At 37.0% G+C, this 17,281-nt stretch overlaps 3 protein-coding genes across 3 annotated transcripts in view; all 3 read left to right on the forward strand.

Moving 5' to 3' along the window:
- The first annotated feature begins 1,883 nt into the window (after window positions 1–1,883).
- LOC113768714 (probable alpha-mannosidase At5g13980) lies at window positions 1,884–12,530 on the forward strand. Its single transcript, XM_027313169.1, has 31 exons — window positions 1,884–2,148; window positions 2,245–2,508; window positions 2,641–2,724; window positions 2,837–2,925; window positions 3,135–3,309; window positions 3,562–3,681; window positions 3,777–3,860; window positions 3,943–4,014; window positions 4,400–4,513; window positions 4,681–4,781; window positions 4,882–4,975; window positions 5,076–5,243; window positions 5,341–5,415; window positions 6,174–6,239; window positions 6,348–6,404; window positions 7,255–7,474; window positions 7,590–7,729; window positions 7,999–8,079; window positions 8,273–8,332; window positions 8,437–8,508; window positions 8,794–8,841; window positions 8,949–9,068; window positions 9,235–9,300; window positions 10,482–10,594; window positions 10,747–10,831; window positions 11,135–11,245; window positions 11,325–11,420; window positions 11,526–11,573; window positions 11,705–11,773; window positions 11,866–12,090; window positions 12,169–12,530. The coding sequence occupies exons 2-30, from the start codon at window positions 2,311–2,313 to the stop codon at window positions 12,079–12,081; spliced, it is 3,042 nt and encodes a 1,013-aa protein (XP_027168970.1). The 5' UTR covers window positions 1,884–2,148; window positions 2,245–2,310; the 3' UTR covers window positions 12,082–12,090; window positions 12,169–12,530.
- Window positions 12,531–13,186: 656 nt separating this feature from the next.
- On the forward strand, window positions 13,187–17,273 carry LOC113767947 (pentatricopeptide repeat-containing protein At5g12100, mitochondrial-like). The gene is made up of 4 exons (XM_027312152.1): window positions 13,187–15,710; window positions 16,191–16,304; window positions 16,465–16,568; window positions 16,703–17,273. Exon 1 carries the CDS (start codon window positions 13,187–13,189, stop codon window positions 15,620–15,622), a length of 2,436 nt encoding a protein of 811 aa, XP_027167953.1. The 3' UTR covers window positions 15,623–15,710; window positions 16,191–16,304; window positions 16,465–16,568; window positions 16,703–17,273.
- Window positions 17,063–17,281, forward strand: part of LOC113767948 (signal recognition particle subunit SRP68-like) — a 4,123-nt gene continuing 3,904 nt past the window's right edge. Inside the window, exon 1 of the mRNA XM_027312153.1 lies at window positions 17,063–17,234. Coding sequence (XP_027167954.1) covers window positions 17,063–17,234 — 172 coding nt within the window. The remainder of the gene's footprint in view (window positions 17,235–17,281) is intronic.

Below are 17,281 nucleotides of genomic sequence, written 5' to 3' on the forward strand. Positions count from 1 at the left end.
CCAGCCATTGTACCACAAATCTCCACTATTCATTATGAATTCGATTACACAAGTCAATTCTGATTTTGGACAGGTCTCAGAGGGTAAAACGGGATGGGAAAACTGTACTCAAGCAACTCCATAGTGGACTGCCCTTGATATTCACTAGACGATTGTTGCCCCAAAGCAGGGCCCATATGTATTATACAGAGTTATCATGCATTCAATGGGAGAGCCCAATGAGTTTGAGAAAGTACGTCCAGGGCATTTCCCAAGGGCGCTAGCAACCCAACAGAATGTATGATGCAAAGTTTGTCTTTTGCTTGGTTAAGCAACCAGATGCTTAAAATGCTTAAAGACTCGAACCAGATCTGGGTCTATACGATGATTTCCTACACTATTAGAACAGACTAAAATGGGTGTTTATTGTTTGTTCTCATAATCACTATTGCCTAATGTTGCAAAAAGTTATAAGCATTATATTAGCCTCTTTCGTTAAATAGCAGTGCTAGTATATATTGTAAAACAAGAAATCATTGAGTTTTGTTTGCCATTTTGTTAGGCTTTTTTTCCAGAAAAAATATTAGACACTTTAATGAGGCATTTAAATAGGTTTATCTGAACGCAAAACAAAGTCCAAAGGAACGAGAATATGGCTTTATGTACACATAGGCTTCATTATTGAAACAAAACAAAAGATAGAAATTAATATCCGATGATCGTTCAATTATTGGCCTGTAGTCACATCGTATCCTAAGCCTTATCTTTTAATCTTCTTGGAAAATTCAAGCAAGGCATTGTCACTTTTAAGCCCTTAAAGTCATGTGAGTTGTGACCACTTCTGCCATTATTTTTCTACTGGATGACTAGGATCTGATAGCACTTCTCCAACAACTGGCCCTGAGTCTTGACTGACCCTTAACTTAAGGGTTTGAATTGTAATAGCTAGTTTGGGAGGATGAAAATGAAAAGAAAAGAAGAGAAATGATAAGTTAGAAAAGAAAAGAAAGGATCAAAGTTTCTATCTAAGTTGTTTGGGAGTTTTAAAGGAGAAAAGAAAGTGAGTAGTTTTCTTTTGTTTGGGAGTTGAATGCAAAGGAAAGAAAAAGATATTTAAACAAATTATTTTACAAATATGCCCTTTTTATAAACAAATGTGAGAGGGATTCATCAGGTATTAAAATGTTTTGTATCAGGATTCTAAGGGTAATTTGGTCATATTGAAAAATTTACTTAAACTTCTATCCGTTCCTTCCCTTTCCGCCCAACATTGGGCGGAAAGTTTTCCAAAAGATGAAGGGCGGTGGGATCTTTCCTATTCTTTTCTTTTCCTTCTCATTTTAACTCCCAAACAATGGATATCCCTTCAAAACCTTTCTTTTCTTTTCATTTCCATCCTTCCAAACTAGCTATAAGTAAAAGAGAAATGGACGCTGAGAATGGTCGTTGAGTAAGTCCAGTACGTTGAGAAGTAACATGTCCTGGAAAAAAGCTTTTTGAGCAACTACAAAAATTAGAGCCAAAAAATGATCAAATAACTGGGAAGGAGGCTGGGCTATTGATTTCAAAACTCAATTCAACTCATAAGAACAATTAGTAAGAATGTTCATCAGGTGATATTAAGGTAAATGATTTGATTCTCGAGCTTTTCTAAAATTTAAAGCCTCTGCTGTACCAACCAATAAAAAATTTTAAAAAATTGGCATTGTTTCACATAAAAATGAGATTACGAGAGCTCATTTGAATCTTTTTTTGGAGTTTTTGAAATAAAAAATATTATATAAGGTAAAATAGTAATTGTGAAATGTGTTTACGAAAAACATAAAATTTTTTTTAGAAACAAATAATACGACACCTGCTCACCAGATTTACCAGCTAGGCGTAAACATGCCCGGGAAAGTAGCTGTATGAGGATAAGCTAAAAACAAGCAGAATCTCCGGGCACTCGCTCCAGCAGTCAAGTCAACACAGCTACCTCCGCCGTACCTCTTTCCACTCGCACTCCGCACCATTTCTGCTTTTACTAGTATTTCTCGTTTTACTTACTCAAAAGTCTAAGCAAGACTCATCACTGCCAGCCCCGCATGATAAAACCATTAATCATCGAATCCATTCGTGTAACCGAAAAGAAGGGCCTCCTGAAACTGACAAAATTTCCGGCTATAACTGGTACTGCTTTCAGCTGAATTCCATTGCAAGTTGCACAAATGTCTGCATTCAGTAGTTTATTTGAGTGTACTGATTCTGTCTTGTCTGTTTCCGTAGGCCCTTTTTAAGCGAGGATCGCGTGTACGATCATTGGCCTCATAGGTGACTGAACACAAGCCAAGAATGGCTAACAAGTTGATGCTGCTGATTTTTGTTGTGGCTTTTGCTTTGTGCGTGGAATCAAAGTATATGGTCTACAATACCGGTGCCAAAATTGTGCCTGACAAGCTTAATGTTCATTTAGTTCCTCATTCTCATGATGATGTTGGATGGCTCAAAACTGTTGATCAGTACTATGTTGGTTCCAATAATTCAATACAGGTTCCCCTCTTTGCATTTTTTAACTTGATTTATTGTAATTCAGTACTCTGCTGCTGCTGCTGCTGCTTCTTCTCTTCTCTCTCTCTCTCTCTCTCTCTTATTGGTGACCACAATGTATGACTTATTATGCAGGGTGCTTGCGTGCAAAATGTGCTGGATTCTCTCATTCCGGCATTACTGGCGGATGAGAATCGAAAATTCATTTATGTTGAACAGGTTTAGTATTTGATATTGGCAATTCGTATGGAAAGTTTTGTGCTTTATACTTTGTGGTTATTTAGAGGGATCTCATACAAGGAAAATTGATGAAGTGGGGTTGATTGGACAGGCCTTCTTCCAGAGATGGTGGAGGGATCAGAGTCCTGCAATGCAGAAGATAGTCAGGCAACTAGTCGATGGCGGCCAACTAGAGTTCATGTATGGAGTTAATAGATCCAGACAGTACATTCTGAGCATTCTAAGAGTCAAGATATAGATAAGAAAGGAAATTGACTACCGACTAATGGTGTCAAATTTCTGTTTCGTTGAGTTCAGTAATGTTGTTGTTTAGGAAACTGTAACAAACATGTGATTTTTATTGGGATTATGGTTCTAAAGGATATATATTATCTTGTCCTTTGATGTAGAAATGGGGGCTGGTGTATGCATGATGAGGCAGCAACTCATTACATTGACATGATAGATCAGACAACATTAGGTCACAGATACATCAAGGAGCAGTTCAATGTGACTCCAAGGATTGGTTGGCAGATTGATCCATTTGGACATTCTGCAGTTCAGGCCTACCTTTTGGGGGCAGAGGTATTATTTTCTAATGGATTGCTGAATATGTGTAATAGTTGGTGTATAAATTATATTCAATGGTTGATTATTTGCCAAAAAAAATGTGGATTCTTTGTCGACCATTTTGTCTTCAAAGCTCAATGTGTATGATTGAGGTGAAAATTTGAAGAGAAATGGCCGGTCTTTGTATAGCTACATGTCCCAATTTGGGACAACTGATACAAAGCATATGTTGCAAATGGACTGACTCATGCTTTTTTGTTGGCTTAGCTTGGATTTGACTCTTTTTTCTTTGGACGCATTGACTATCAAGACAGAGCAAAACGGAAAGCTGAGAAGGCTCTTGAAGTTGTCTGGCAGGGTTCTAAGAGTTTGGGTTCTTCAGCACAGGTTAGTTGCAGTACTTTTTTAGTTCTCAAGCATTTTTATGACTGCCTATTTTATTGCTAGGGATTTAAATGGCAGTCTCTCTCTTTCTCTCACAGATATTTGCTGGTGCATTCCCAGAGAATTATGAACCCCCAAGTGGTTTTTACTTTGAAGTAAATGATGATTCTGATATCGTGCAGGTATCTATAGAGAAATAAGATAACTGGTTATTCAATATATGGTGAGTACAAGCAGATGATAATTTTCTTAAATAAACTGCAGGATGATATGAATTTGTTTGATTACAATGTTCAAGATCGTGTGAATGATTTTGTTGCTGCTGCTTTTTCACAGGCAAGTCATATTTTAGTTTTAGCTTTTATGCTACGAACTCCACTTGTTCTGAACTTTTGATGCTCATTGTGAACAATTTCATCTTTGTTGTCTTCCTACGAATCCAGATATAATTTTCTGTTGTAAAAATTTACTTGCATATTCAGTTGGGTATTTTTTTTCTGATATAAAGAAGAAGAAATGCATGTAAATTTTGACTTGACATGATAAGTCAGCTATCTATCCTGATTAAGGGAAAGGAAAATCTGTATAGAGATACGATGGTAACAGTTGATTTGTCATTTTCTCAAAGGCATTTGCTACAATAGCTCATAATTTGTTGCTTAATTGTTTAGGTGATGTTTTATCAGAAAGAAGGAATTTTAATTCTTTGTTTCTTTGACAGGCTAATATTACTCGAACAAATCATGTCATGTGGACCATGGGAACAGATTTCAAGTATCAGTATGCTCGGACATGGTTTCGGAACATGGACAAGCTCATTCATTATGTCAATGAAGTCAGTCTCACTTTTAGTAAATCGGATTGGTCTATAACTCAAAGTCCTTGTGCTGAATGTCTGCTTTCTTTATAAATTGCACCAGCAAATCATCTATTAGTCGTTTCCCATTTTCATGATTTTTCAGATTGTTCAATGCGTTGATCTTTCAATGCACTTGTATGTAGGATGGCCGCGTCAATGCATTATATTCAACACCATCAATTTATACTGAGGCAAAATATGCTTCTAAGGAGTCCTGGCCTCTTAAAACTGATGATTATTTCCCGTGAGTCCAAGATTTGGAAGTTACCTTTTTATTGCTGGCTAACAACTTTCTTGGTTTGCTGCCTGTCATTAATCTGGGAATTAATGCTGGTGCTCATCAGATATGCAGACCGCATTAATGCTTATTGGACTGGATATTTTACCAGCAGACCTGCAATTAAACGCTATGTTAGAATCTTGAGTGGGTACTATTTGGTAGGTCATCTGCCGTTTTATCTTAATTGATAACTATGGTGCTGCTGCATATGCAGTATTTCAGTTCTTTGTTCCTAATTAGACTCCTACACATAATCAGGCAGCTAGGCAACTCGAATTTTTCAAAGGAAGAAATGAAGCTGGACCAAGCACTGACTCATTGGGTGATGCATTAGGGATTGCTCAACATCATGATGCTGTCACTGGAACAGAACAGCAACATGTGGCAAATGACTATGCCAAACGTCTATCAATAGGTTACAAGGAGGTAAATTATACTCCAGATGATTGAAACTTTGATGTTTCTTTGATGGTTTGGGTGAACTCATTTTCCAGATGATTGGTACTAACTTAAGAACTATCAGGCTGAAGATGTGATTTCTACTTCACTCGCTTATATAGCACAATCATCATCAGAGTCTGGACTTAAATTACAACAGGTATCTATTGGAAGAGCTCTATCAATATTTGCTGATTATTAACTTTATTTCTTCCCAAGATATGATTTTCATCAGCACCTTGTCCATTAAAACTAAGCTGCGAATGCTTTTTGCTCTAATTCTAACATATAAGAATCTACCTAGTTTTTGACCTTTGTTCAAAAAAATCAATGCAGATACTAATCTAAATAGTGGCCTTTGGTTTTTGTCTGGTACGGGAATGCCTATCTGTTCCATAGACTTCTGTTTTTTGGACAGATATAAGATGTATCTCAACAATTGTATTGAATTGTTTAGCTTCTGCCTTTGGAATTTATTTATTTGGTTTTTTTACAAGGTTACATTTTTTTTCTTGAAAGATCACTTAAAAATAAAATGTCTAACTGAAATCAATATTTTCTGATTGCTTTACAATACGCATGGTGTTTATGGAAGGATCTTCATTTTTGAAGTTTGAAGTTCATTAATCCTTATTACTAAACCAGGCAATGATTTCTTTTTTCCTTTCCTCTCTCCTACAAGTAATACTTGTTTCCTTTTTGTTTCGGAGGTTGGTTAGACATTGTTGTTGTTTGTTCATCATGTGCGCTTTCTATTTGTGGTGATGACTTCATGCAAGAATGTCTATTTACCATGGACTATCTCTGTTAGATCAAATCTAAGATAAACTATACCTTCTCCCTTTTTATTCTTGAGTATCAAGCTGACTGGTTTTGTATTAATTTGATTGTAACATGTCATTTTCCTTCTTTTACCAGTGCCCACTTCTGAACATAAGTTATTGTCCTCCATCTGAAGTTAATTTATCTCCTGGGAAAAAATTAGTAAGTGAATCTTTCTAGAATGCTTTCTATCTTTTTGTATGAGTTTCTCTATTTCCCTTATTAGTAACTGGCATGAGATAGGCCATCTAAGATACTGTCTATTTGTAGGTGGTCGTGATCTATAACTCCTTGGGGTGGAAAAGATCCGAGATTGTGAAAATTCCTGTGAGTATGCATTAGATATTTTATTTACCGTCCTTATCTAGCTTTTTGCCCCATTTATTACTGGTAACTATTTCTCTTAACTGGAAACAAATATCCTTTTAGTGTTATCATTCAACTGACATAACTTTTCCATTGAACAAGTTTGCTTCTATTGCATTTTGAATTTTGACTTCGATGAGCTTGAAGACAAGTATGCACAAAGTATAAGTAAATAAATCATTTTGAAAACTGGATATCTAAAAACATGTGGGTACATGAAGTCAAGGAAAAAGGTAAAGAAGCTAATCTATCTAACCTGCAGTGCGAGCTTTGGATTTGCAAGGAATATAGCCGTTTCTTTTTCATTATGCTAACTGAATTGTCGAGAAGATTGTAGTTTGCTTGTTACAGATCTTTGTCTCCTTGTGCTGACCCTTAATACATTTATTTGAATATCTCTTGTATAAGAAATACTCAGTGGCACATGAGACTATCCTGAAGCAATTCACAGAAGGTCAACTGAGGCATGAACAGCAAGTTTCTCTTACTTTATCCTGGACAGCGATTATCCTACGATATTTTTTCTTGTCATGTTATACGCTATTACAGTTGGTCCATGTTTTTAACATTGCTCTGCTAACTGTCTCTCTCATTGTATATTCAAGCAAGACTTCCTTTTCCAAAGAATCTGCAACTTTGCCTGGTATCTACATGCATTATTGTATATGGACATCTTTTCTGTTTCTTTTTGCTTTTAGTCCTACATGGTTGTCAGGTTAGCTGTGAGTAACTTCTGATGTTGCAAAACATTAGGCAACTAAGTTTTCTGCTGTTTTTGAATTCCCAATCTTTTGTCATAAACTCGCCACAGGTTGTCAGCGCGAATGTCATTGTTCAAGATTCCACTGGAAAAGAAATCGAATCACAGATCCTTCCTGTAGTTGATGCTGCAATGGCCCTACGGGAATTTTATGCAACTGCAAATGTTGGAAAATCCCCTGTAGGAGGCCCCCTATATTGGCTTGCTTTCAAAGTGGTGGTTCCTCCTCTAGGTTTTAGCACATACACTGTCACTAGTGGTAAAAGAGCAGGTTAACCATCTGATTGCGTCTCTTGAAAGTTTTTTGTGACTTGTTATTCAGCATATTAATCTCCAAATTTCTTCTTGTTCAATATTCCATTTTTTGTCACCTGTTGTAAGCGCAGCTACTACTTCAGTAAGGGAGAAGTTCTACAGATCTGATGGGAATCAAAATGATGCTATTGAAGTAGGGCCTGGGAATTTGAAGCTTGTATACTCTGGAAGTGACGGAAAACTGACTGGATATATTAATGGCAAAAACATGGTAAATATTTTTCTTTTATGTAATATATCCGCCCCTTATGCATACTACACTATGAAGGCACACCTAAATAGAGGGCAAGCTTTTTCTTTGCTAGCATCCCTCTATTTTCCCCTCTCTCCTTTCTACAAACCATCATAAATTTGTAAGAACAGCTGTATGCAAAGGATGTTGTGATTTTTACGACATTTTTTTCCTTTAATCATCTTCTTCAAACTTTAAAATTGAGTTAAATTAACATCAATTTTACTAACTGATTTCTTTCTAACAAGGTCAAGTCCTCTCTAGAGCAATCTTATAGTTATTATGTTGGAGATGATGGTACTAAGGATGTTGCACCTGTGGTGCCTCAGGTATTATACCTTTTAACTTGTGTAGTTTCCTTAACTTGTTATAGTTGTCTTAAACTTTAATGTTTCTTTCCACATGAAAACTAGTTTTATCTTAAAGATCTGTTATTCTTTTTCTCCCCTATTTCTGTTTATGTGTTGTCTTCAGCTCAAGATTATGCCAACAGTGCCTAACTTTTACTCTTGAATCTTGAAGGCTTCTGGAGCATATGTTTTCCGGCCTAACTCCACATTTCCCATCCAGTCTCAAGAAAAGGTACAAAAATCATGTCAAAAGTTTAACCAATATGATCCCTCATTGCCTCTAATAAAATAAAAATAAAGTTTTATTTTATTTTATTTATTTTTTTGATGTAACAGATACCAATTACAGTTCTTAGGGGACCGCTCTTTGATGAAGTTCATCAGAGTGTAACTTCGTGGATATATCAGGTTATTGTGCAACTAATTGATATTTAAGCCTCTTATTCATGTTCCCTTATGTCCACTTCCCCCCCCTTTCCTCCATCAGATTTCTTGTATCATGTAATGTCAAGAGCTCTAGAAGAATACCATGAGAAGCGTTATGAAAGATTGTCTTATTCATCAATTCTTGCGCTCACTGACACTCATCTCCCTGCTCCTTAGTACCGTCTCTATAGTGGACACACAATAAAGCACTATTGTTTTGCAGAGTTTTTATTTTGTCACTAGTGTATGCAACATGTCATTTGTCAGATTACACGAGTCTACAAGGAAAAGCAGCATGCTGAGGTTGAGTTCATTGTAAGTTGTCAATTTAGTGCATTCTTGGATAGAAATCTTTTGGGGTATTTCAGTAGATGAAGTTTCAATTTCAGCTGTGGCTCCTAATCAAGATTTATTTATTCCAGGTTGGCCCCATACCCATTAATGATGGACTTGGCAAAGAGGTAGTAACACAACTTACCACCACCATCAAGAACAATAAAACATTCTATACAGATTCTAATGGTCGAGATTTCCTTGAACGGGTTTGTAACATAATCCTTTTCTTGTGCATCAAGTTTTATTTCCCCCAAGTATGGCACTTTTCTGACGTTTAATTCGTTTTTTTTTTTTGGGTAAAGCTTATTAGATGTTCAAAACTTTTGGATGTTAAAAGGTACATTTATATTGTTATATTAACTTTGTTTGCAGATTCGGGACTACAGATCTGACTGGAACCTTCAAGTGAACCAGCCTGTGGCAGGAAACTATTACCCAGTATGTTTGTGTTATACTTAATAAATGACTCTTAAACCTTGGGTTGCATGAGAAGTGTTTCACTATATCCAAAAATTCCTATCTTAAAACAAACTATTGAACCGCTCTTAACAGAAATATGGGGTCTGCTGTGGAAATAGAGCTAATATCTCACAGGAAAGTTTTTTATTCTTAATTTCAATCACCCTGCAGTTTCAAAGGTTTGACAAAAGCTGCTCTTAAATTTCGGAGTTGTTGGTAACATATGAGCTAATCAGTTGGTTAATGACGAATTACTAAAGCAAAATTTTCATCATGAGTAGCTCTTCTTAGTCACGTTTGTGTTGCTTTTGACATACCTAGTGGGTTGGAGAAACTTATGCACAAAGATGTTAATTTACAAGACCTGAACATTGCAGTTCCTTTTCTTCGGGGCTTAACTTATCTTCTTCATTTTACAGTTAAGTCACCTGATTTGTCCCTAATTATGAGAGTTTCTTGCTTTTTGATTCTGGGTCGCTAGGTATGCCCATTGCCCAGTATCCTAGTGTGACTTGAATGAATACCCGTGGAATTCTGTTAGCGATTGTTGTCTGGAATTGAACTTTAGCTACAGAAAATATTGATTGAGTATGTCTTTGATAAAAATAAAACAAATACTGCACGAGTATGTGGGTATCTTGGAGATTTTCTTTTACTTATTTCTATTCTATCATTTCGATTTTTCAGTACTAATTTTGTGTTTTACCCAACAGTCAAGCCAGTTACACGAAAACTTGGGATTGGAAATTTTGTACTTCTCAATTAAAGTAATTAAGAAGGATTAACTGAAAACCCAGAGTGGGAAGGGTGTAGGGAGAGGCGCGAGGGTTAAAAAAATAAAAATTGATCCATTTTAAGTGCAACCCGACTAGTATCCATATTTCCTATTTTCTGGTTTGGGACAGGGTGATAATCCATTTTAAGTGTGACTTTTAAGGATTGGTGACGAAAAGAGTGTCCACTTCAATGATTTTTTCCTACGCTAAGCAACTTTTTTCTTCTCTTACCTTAGATATGCCATGACCTTTTAACTTGTATATTTAGCTGCACCATTCATTGCAGTTTTCAGGTCAATTAGAGAGGGAAGGTTTAAGGTTATATATAGGATATTGGTTATGCACTAGTAAATGGATTCAAACAGTGGCTTTTTCATCTTTCAGATCAATCTTGGAATTTATATGAAAGATAAGGACACCGAGTTCTCAATCTTGGTTGATAGATCTGTTGGAGGATCTAGCATTTTTGATGGGCAATTGGAACTGATGCTTCACAGGTTTACTCCATGTTTTTGCATCCTCTTCCCCTGCTCTAAGTCTTGCCATTTCTTTTCCTTTTCTTTTCCTCCTGGTGTTCTGATTATGGGGTTAATTTAATAAAGTTAATGTTAGGGTGACTTGTGCACTTTTATTTATTTGTGGGTTACAGGAGACTGCTTGTTGATGATAGTAGAGGCGTTGCAGAGGCATTAAATGAAACAGTCTGTATTCCTAGTGCATGCAAAGGGCTAACCGTAAGATAGCAAACACTTTCAAATTCCTCGTTCTCTAGTTGTCTTATATAATTGTTTCTGCTTGCTATTGCTACTTTGACAAATGGAGCTAGTGTGGTTGTAATCAGAATTTGGCATCCAAAAAATCCTAGTTTATCTTAATTCTTCGCTTCTAGTATGTGTTTCTAATTTCCAGAATGCATGAGTTCTAAACCAACTGGTGATTTATGGTAAAGGCTTTATATAATGTAAAGAAGCGAAAATGAATTCTTCTCATTTCATAAGTTCACATAATTCTGTTAGTGCTAATAACACGTCTCTCAGGTTCAAGGCAAGTTATATTTTAGGATTGATCCACTTGGGGAGGGAGCTAAGTGGCGTCGATCATTTGGACAGGAGATATACTCTCCACTTCTTCTAGCCTTCAGCGAGCAGGTATGGGAAAGACCTCAAGCGATCTTATTGCCATTGTGTGAATATTACTATATTCTTACATGATTTTCATATAACACAGGACGGAGATGAGATGACCAATTTTAAAGTTCCAACCTTTACAGGAATTGATCCTTCCTATAGTTTACCTGATAATGTGGCATTGATAACTCTCCAGGTATGTTTTGGAATCTAACACGGTACCCTTCAAGCTCCTTCGAATTTTACCATCTTCTTGTCCAAATTAATGAGTTCATCATATTTTTGTCCGTGTGGTTTATAGGAGCTTGCAAATGGAGAAGTTTTAATTCGCTTGGCTCATTTATACGAGGTTCTTTTTTCTTTTACATTTATATAGATATTGTTTCATTTTTCTGTTGTGGCCATGTTATATCTTAAGCCACCGATCATACTACAGTGGTGGAAATTTAATGCCCCACACACTTACTTTGTCTGTACTAGGTTGGAGAAGACAAGGACCTATCAGTACCAGCAAGGGTGGAGTTGAAAAAGTTATTTCCCAATAAACAGGTTGAGCACGCTGCTTTGGATTCTCATCACTTATATATGAGTAAAACTTTGCATTGGTTAATCACTAATCGTTCCTCGTGAACTTCCTGCAGATTATTCAAATTACAGAAACAAGCTTATCTGCTAACCAGAAGAGGGAAGACATGGAAAAGAAAAGACTAGTTTGGTCAGCAGAAGGTTCAACTCATAAATCCCAAAGGGTTTCAAGAGGGGGACCTGTTGATCCCATTAAGTTGGTGGTCGAGCTAGCTCCAATGGAAATCCGCACCTTCTTGATCAACTTCAGCAAAAAGTTGTCAACTCTGTGAACTGCAGAACTTTGGTAATGTCCCATTTTAACAACGCTGAATTGTTTTTCCTTCGCATTGATCTTTGAATTGGTTGGCATTTTTTTTAGGTACAAAAAAGCATGATGACCAGAGTGTATTCTAGTGTTTTGCTTCAGTAAAGACTGTTATGGGAATAAGCGGCAACCCAAGACTCTCTTGAAGTTTTGCTGGAATCAGTCAGCAATAATGAAGCGAAGAGGCAGGCAAATTGTGCTGCTGCTTTCTTTTTGGGTCTTTTGGCCTTCTTTTGTGAAGTTGTCATCAGAATAATAGCGCATTAGGAATAATTTAGGTCCCATGTTTAAGATGTACTATATGCAGAAATCGGCTGATATAGATTTGCACCATGTTTTAATTTATGAATTATTATGCGATAATTGTCTGAACCGTTTGGCTAATTATAATCAGTAAGGCAAAGTTTTCATCAACCTTGGAATAAAAAAATTTAGGTAAAAAGCAACATGGATCCGGAAAAAATATTTGACATTATTGTGTTTTTAAATGTAGAGAAAAAAAATTGTCCTTGGTTTAATGTGTACATGTAGTGATTGAAATGATGTATCCTCTAAAGGTTTCTTTAATATCATTTTTAACTCTTGCACCAAATTTTGTTCAATCTTAAAAAAAGGAAATGATTAAACTAAGCAGGGCATTAAAATGGTAACACTTTTTTTTTTTTTTTTTTGATAAAATAGAAAATAGTAATACATATTGTTAATGGGTTTTGTTGAGGGGAAACCGCTCTATCACAAAATCCCAAGAACCAAAAAAAAAAGGAGTGAGATTTCCCAAAAAATCGAGTCAATTAGATTAATAAAAAGTACCATTTAAGGTGAGCTAGATTTTCTTTTCTTTTCTTTTTTCTTTTTCATATAAAAAAATCAAGTTCACTTAAAGATTTTTTTTTTAAAAAAAATGTTGAACTCTATTTCACTTGAAAATCTCAAAAACAAAAAGAGAACTCCAGAAAAATAAATAAACAAAAAGTTGAACTGGATTTTCAAGAAATCGATTTCACTTGAATCAAATACAAAAGAAAAGGGAACAACGTTACGAGGAATGGCAAACCGTTGTCCGGAGGAAAATGGCAAAACGTCGGGTCCGTCTTCTTCTTCTTCCCTCCAAATTCCGTTCTATCCGGCAATGCAAATTCCTCTGTTCCCTCCCTTCCGCCCCGCCCCTCCACAATGAAACTGCCGCGAATGAAGCTGCCCACGCAACAGACGAAAATCTCCAGCAACACCTTCGAAAGCTTCGAATATTACTGCAACAGAACCGCACCGAAACTGCAAAGAGACTCCTCAACACTCTCATTCACTCCAATTCAGCTTCTCAACTCTACACCCTCTACTCCCTATCCTCGCCTCCTCCTACAAAACCCATCTTTTCTAGCTTTCTTTTATCGTTTTATGCCGAGTTAAAGCTCCCCGATGAGGCCACTGAGGTCTATGATTTAATCAAAAGAGACGGCAACTTTCCTTCTCTTTACGCTTTTAACCTGTTTCTTGAATCATTGGTTAGTTCTGGGAAGTATAATAAGACCCTGGAAGTGTTTTTAGATGCTGTAAATTCGGGTATTCGAGTTGATAAGTTTAGCTATGGTAAGGCTATACAATCGGCTGTGAAGTTGGGGGATTTGGAGGGAGCAGTGGAGCAAATGCGGCGCATGAGAAAATGTGGAATAAAGCCTAATGGGTTTGTTTATAATGTTGTGATCGGGGGTTTGAGTAAAGAAGGGAGGGTGGCGGATGCGCGGAAACTGTTTGATGAAATGGTTGATAGAAGAGTGTTGCCGAAAAGGGTGACTTATAATACTCTCATTGATGGATATTGTAAAGCAGGGGACTTGGAGGAGGCGTTTAATATGAGGGAGAGGATGAAAAATGATAATGTGGAGGCTAATGTTGTCACATATAATACGTTGCTTGGTGGGCTTTGTAGGGCGGCAAGGATGGAGGAGGCAGGAAGAGTGTTAGAGGAAATGAAGGTTCATGGGTTTGTTCCAGATGCATTCACGTATAGCATACTGTTTGATGGGCATTTGAGGTCTGGAAATACAGATGCTTCATTGGCTTTGTATGAAGATGCTGGTCGTAGAGGGGTGCAGTTGAATGAGTATACCTACGGCGTTTTGGTTAATGGATTGTGTAAGGAAGGGAAAATGGATGAGGCCGAGGAATTAATGAAGCATTTGATGGAAAATGGGGTTGTTCCTACGAAGGTAATGTTTAATGCTATGGTTGATGGGCACTGCAGAGAAGGCAACAAAGAAAAGGTGCTTTTAACAATTGGAGAAATGGAGAAATTTGGGTTGAGGCCTGATTGGATCACATTTAATACAGTGATCAACATGTTCTGCAGAGCATCCGAGATGGATCATGCAAATGAATGGATTAAGAAGATGATTGAGAAGGGAATTAGTCCCAATCTAGAGACATATAACACCCTGATTCAGGGCTATGGGCGAAATTGTCAGTTTGAGAGGTGTTTTCAGATTCTTGAGGAAATGAAAGACAATCAAATAAATCCCAACGTTGTTACTTGTGGTTCTTTAGTAAACTCCTTATGCAAGGATGGTAGGCATCTGGAAGCTGAAGTGATACTCAGGGATATGATATGTAGAGGGGTTCTGCCAAATGCTCAAATTTACAATGTACTCATAGATGAGCATTGTAGAAGAGGAAACATAAAAGATGCATTTAGTTTACTCGATGAAATGTTGAAAAGTGAACTCCCTCCAACTCTAGTGACATACAACACACTCATTAGCGGGCTCTGCAAAAGAGGGAGGGTTACAGAAGCTGAAGAGTTGGCTTTGAAAATCATAAGCATCGGTCTGCATCCTGATGTCATCACATATAATTCCTTAATATCAGGATATTCCAAGGCAGGGAACACCTGGAAGTGTTTTGAGTTATATGAAAAGATGAAAGCATCAGGTGTTAAACCTACCTTGAGCACATATCATCCTCTAATTGCACAATGTAAAGCAGAAAAACAGGGACAGATGCTACTGGAGAAAATTGTTCAAGAAATGTCTGACATAAACCTGATTCCTGATCGAGTCCTATACAATGAGCTTCTTCATTGTTATGTAAATCATGGAAAAGTCCAAAAAGCATTTTCTCTGCAGAGTGAAATGGTAGAAAGAGGGATTCCTCCTGATAGGATGACCTTCAATGTCTTGATATTGGGTAGTTTCAAGGAGTGCGAGGTTGAAAAGGCCAAGGATCTTTTTGATGGCATGAGGGCTGGAGGATTGATTCCTAATGCTGATACATATAACACACTCATTGCAGGACACTGCAAACTAAAGGATTTTGTTGGAGCATATATCTGGTACAGGGCAATGCTTGAATGTGGTCTTTACCCAACTAACACTGTTTGTATTGAGCTTCTCGCAGGCCTCAGAGAGGAAGGAAAATTGGAAGAGATCCGGATAATTTGCTCTGAGATGAGTGTTAAAGGATTGAATGAGTGGAGCATGAGTGAGGACTTTCCTGCTGCTACTGAAGTGTAATATAGGAATGCTCTGCGCCGCTCCATCTTTTTGAATCAATTATGCAGATCGTCATGATTGTGATGCTCTCATCTACAAGTTCTCAAGGGTAATTAACTACATTTTTAGATTAGTTATCTGCTGTCAAATTTGTCCAATCGAGATCAGATTGCAGGAAGTTGGATAGGTTGAGTACCTGTCATGTTTCTTTACAATTAGTATGATACCTCCTGTTACTGTACCTGACTTTTATACAAATAAGTATTCACTCCATTGCTTGCAGACTGCATGGGCCCTTTTAGGGTTGACATGCCCCATTGGATGTTTCAATTGACATGCCCCATTGGATGTTTCAAGATATTTACATACTGCAGTTTAAAATGTTCTCCCAAATAAATTAGATGCAGTTATAGGATTGAGGTGAAAGATTATAGGTACATTATCATGAAAATAGCTGTTTAAAGACTGAGAATAGTCAATTAATTACTTCTTCAGATAAATTTAAAGTGTCACATCCTGGATGTTGTGTTTGCATTATTCTTTAAGAATTGTTGACTAATTTTGGTTTCCATCATTTTTAATTTTTCAGAGGATGCTGAACTCACTCCTTGGAGGCTGAGCTGGAGAATATACTGGACTAATCAATTTGTGGCAACATAGCAAATGGACACTGTACTTGGTTGGCTTTCTACTTAATATCCAGGTTATCTTGTGAGATTTTTGTTGACATATACACAGGTTTCCTTTACATATTAGACATGTTATAGTCCATTGAAAATGAACAGAGTGTCAGCAAATTGCTGACTAGCCATGGCTTTTTAGGTTGTCATTGATGATGCTTAAACCTGTGAATTTCTATGCAGCCAGAGAAGTCTTACTCAACACAGGAACTTTGCCATCTTCTAGGAACTGTAATTGTGAAGAAGGCACGGGTGCAATCTATATTGGGTGGGTCCTACTGTCATAGGTATGGTAAATACTAGAAAATTTTTTGTTACTTTCTATACGAATGTCACATGTGCACACAGTGTGTAAACAAACTACTGACTCGAATTATTGGCTCTGCATGACTTTAATAGTCATTTTCCCATTTACTAGCAGGGTCAAGCTCTATTACTACATGTTTGAGAGACCTCATATGTAGGTGATATGCTCTAGCAAGGCATCCCCAAAATATGCGAGTGAGAATTAGTTCACTGTGAGGATTTGGAGCTTTTCAGGGTGGTTTTTTTTTCCAATTGGATGAAGGTATATTTGCCTTCTGTAATTTGCAAAAGTTTGAAGGGATTTTTTTAATTGCTGGGAAGGAGCACATTCAGCTTGCTTGCAATTTACGATGACTAATATGTAAGGATAGAACAAAGCAGAGTTCAGTGAATCCAGATTAGATATTGACAAGGTTGCACATAAAGCCACTCAGGAACAGTGAGAATACAACACGAGGAGTTGAGCGTAGTGGAAATGGAACATATTGAGGTTTGCATCAAGATGAACTCTGCTGCAACAATCTGTCCAATTAAGAACAAGTTAGGATATGGGACAATTGCAAGTAACTGGCCTGGGGAGATTGTAGCAAGCTGGGCAACATCAGAAGCAAGTGAAGGCAGCAAGGATGCTGCAGAAGCTGAAGCTAGCAAATATGATTAACCAAAGCCATTAGTTTACAATTACTAATCTGAT

Source organism: Coffea eugenioides, chromosome 4, assembly GCF_003713205.1.
Source record: "Coffea eugenioides isolate CCC68of chromosome 4, Ceug_1.0, whole genome shotgun sequence".
Taxonomy (NCBI): domain Eukaryota; kingdom Viridiplantae; phylum Streptophyta; class Magnoliopsida; order Gentianales; family Rubiaceae; genus Coffea; species Coffea eugenioides.

Coding starts and splice junctions, on each gene's coding strand:
- LOC113768714 (XM_027313169.1), top strand. CDS start 2,311: ATGGCTAACAAGTTGATGCTGCTGATTTTTGTTGTGGCTTTTGCTTTG. Junction 2,725..2,836: donor AATTCATTTATGTTGAACAG/GTTTAGTATTTG, acceptor TTGATTGGACAG/GCCTTCTTCCAGAGATGGTG. Junction 3,310..3,561: donor CCTACCTTTTGGGGGCAGAG/GTATTATTTTCT, acceptor TTGTTGGCTTAG/CTTGGATTTGACTCTTTTTT.
- LOC113767947 (XM_027312152.1), top strand. CDS start 13,187: ATGGCAAAACGTCGGGTCCGTCTTCTTCTTCTTCCCTCCAAATTCCGT.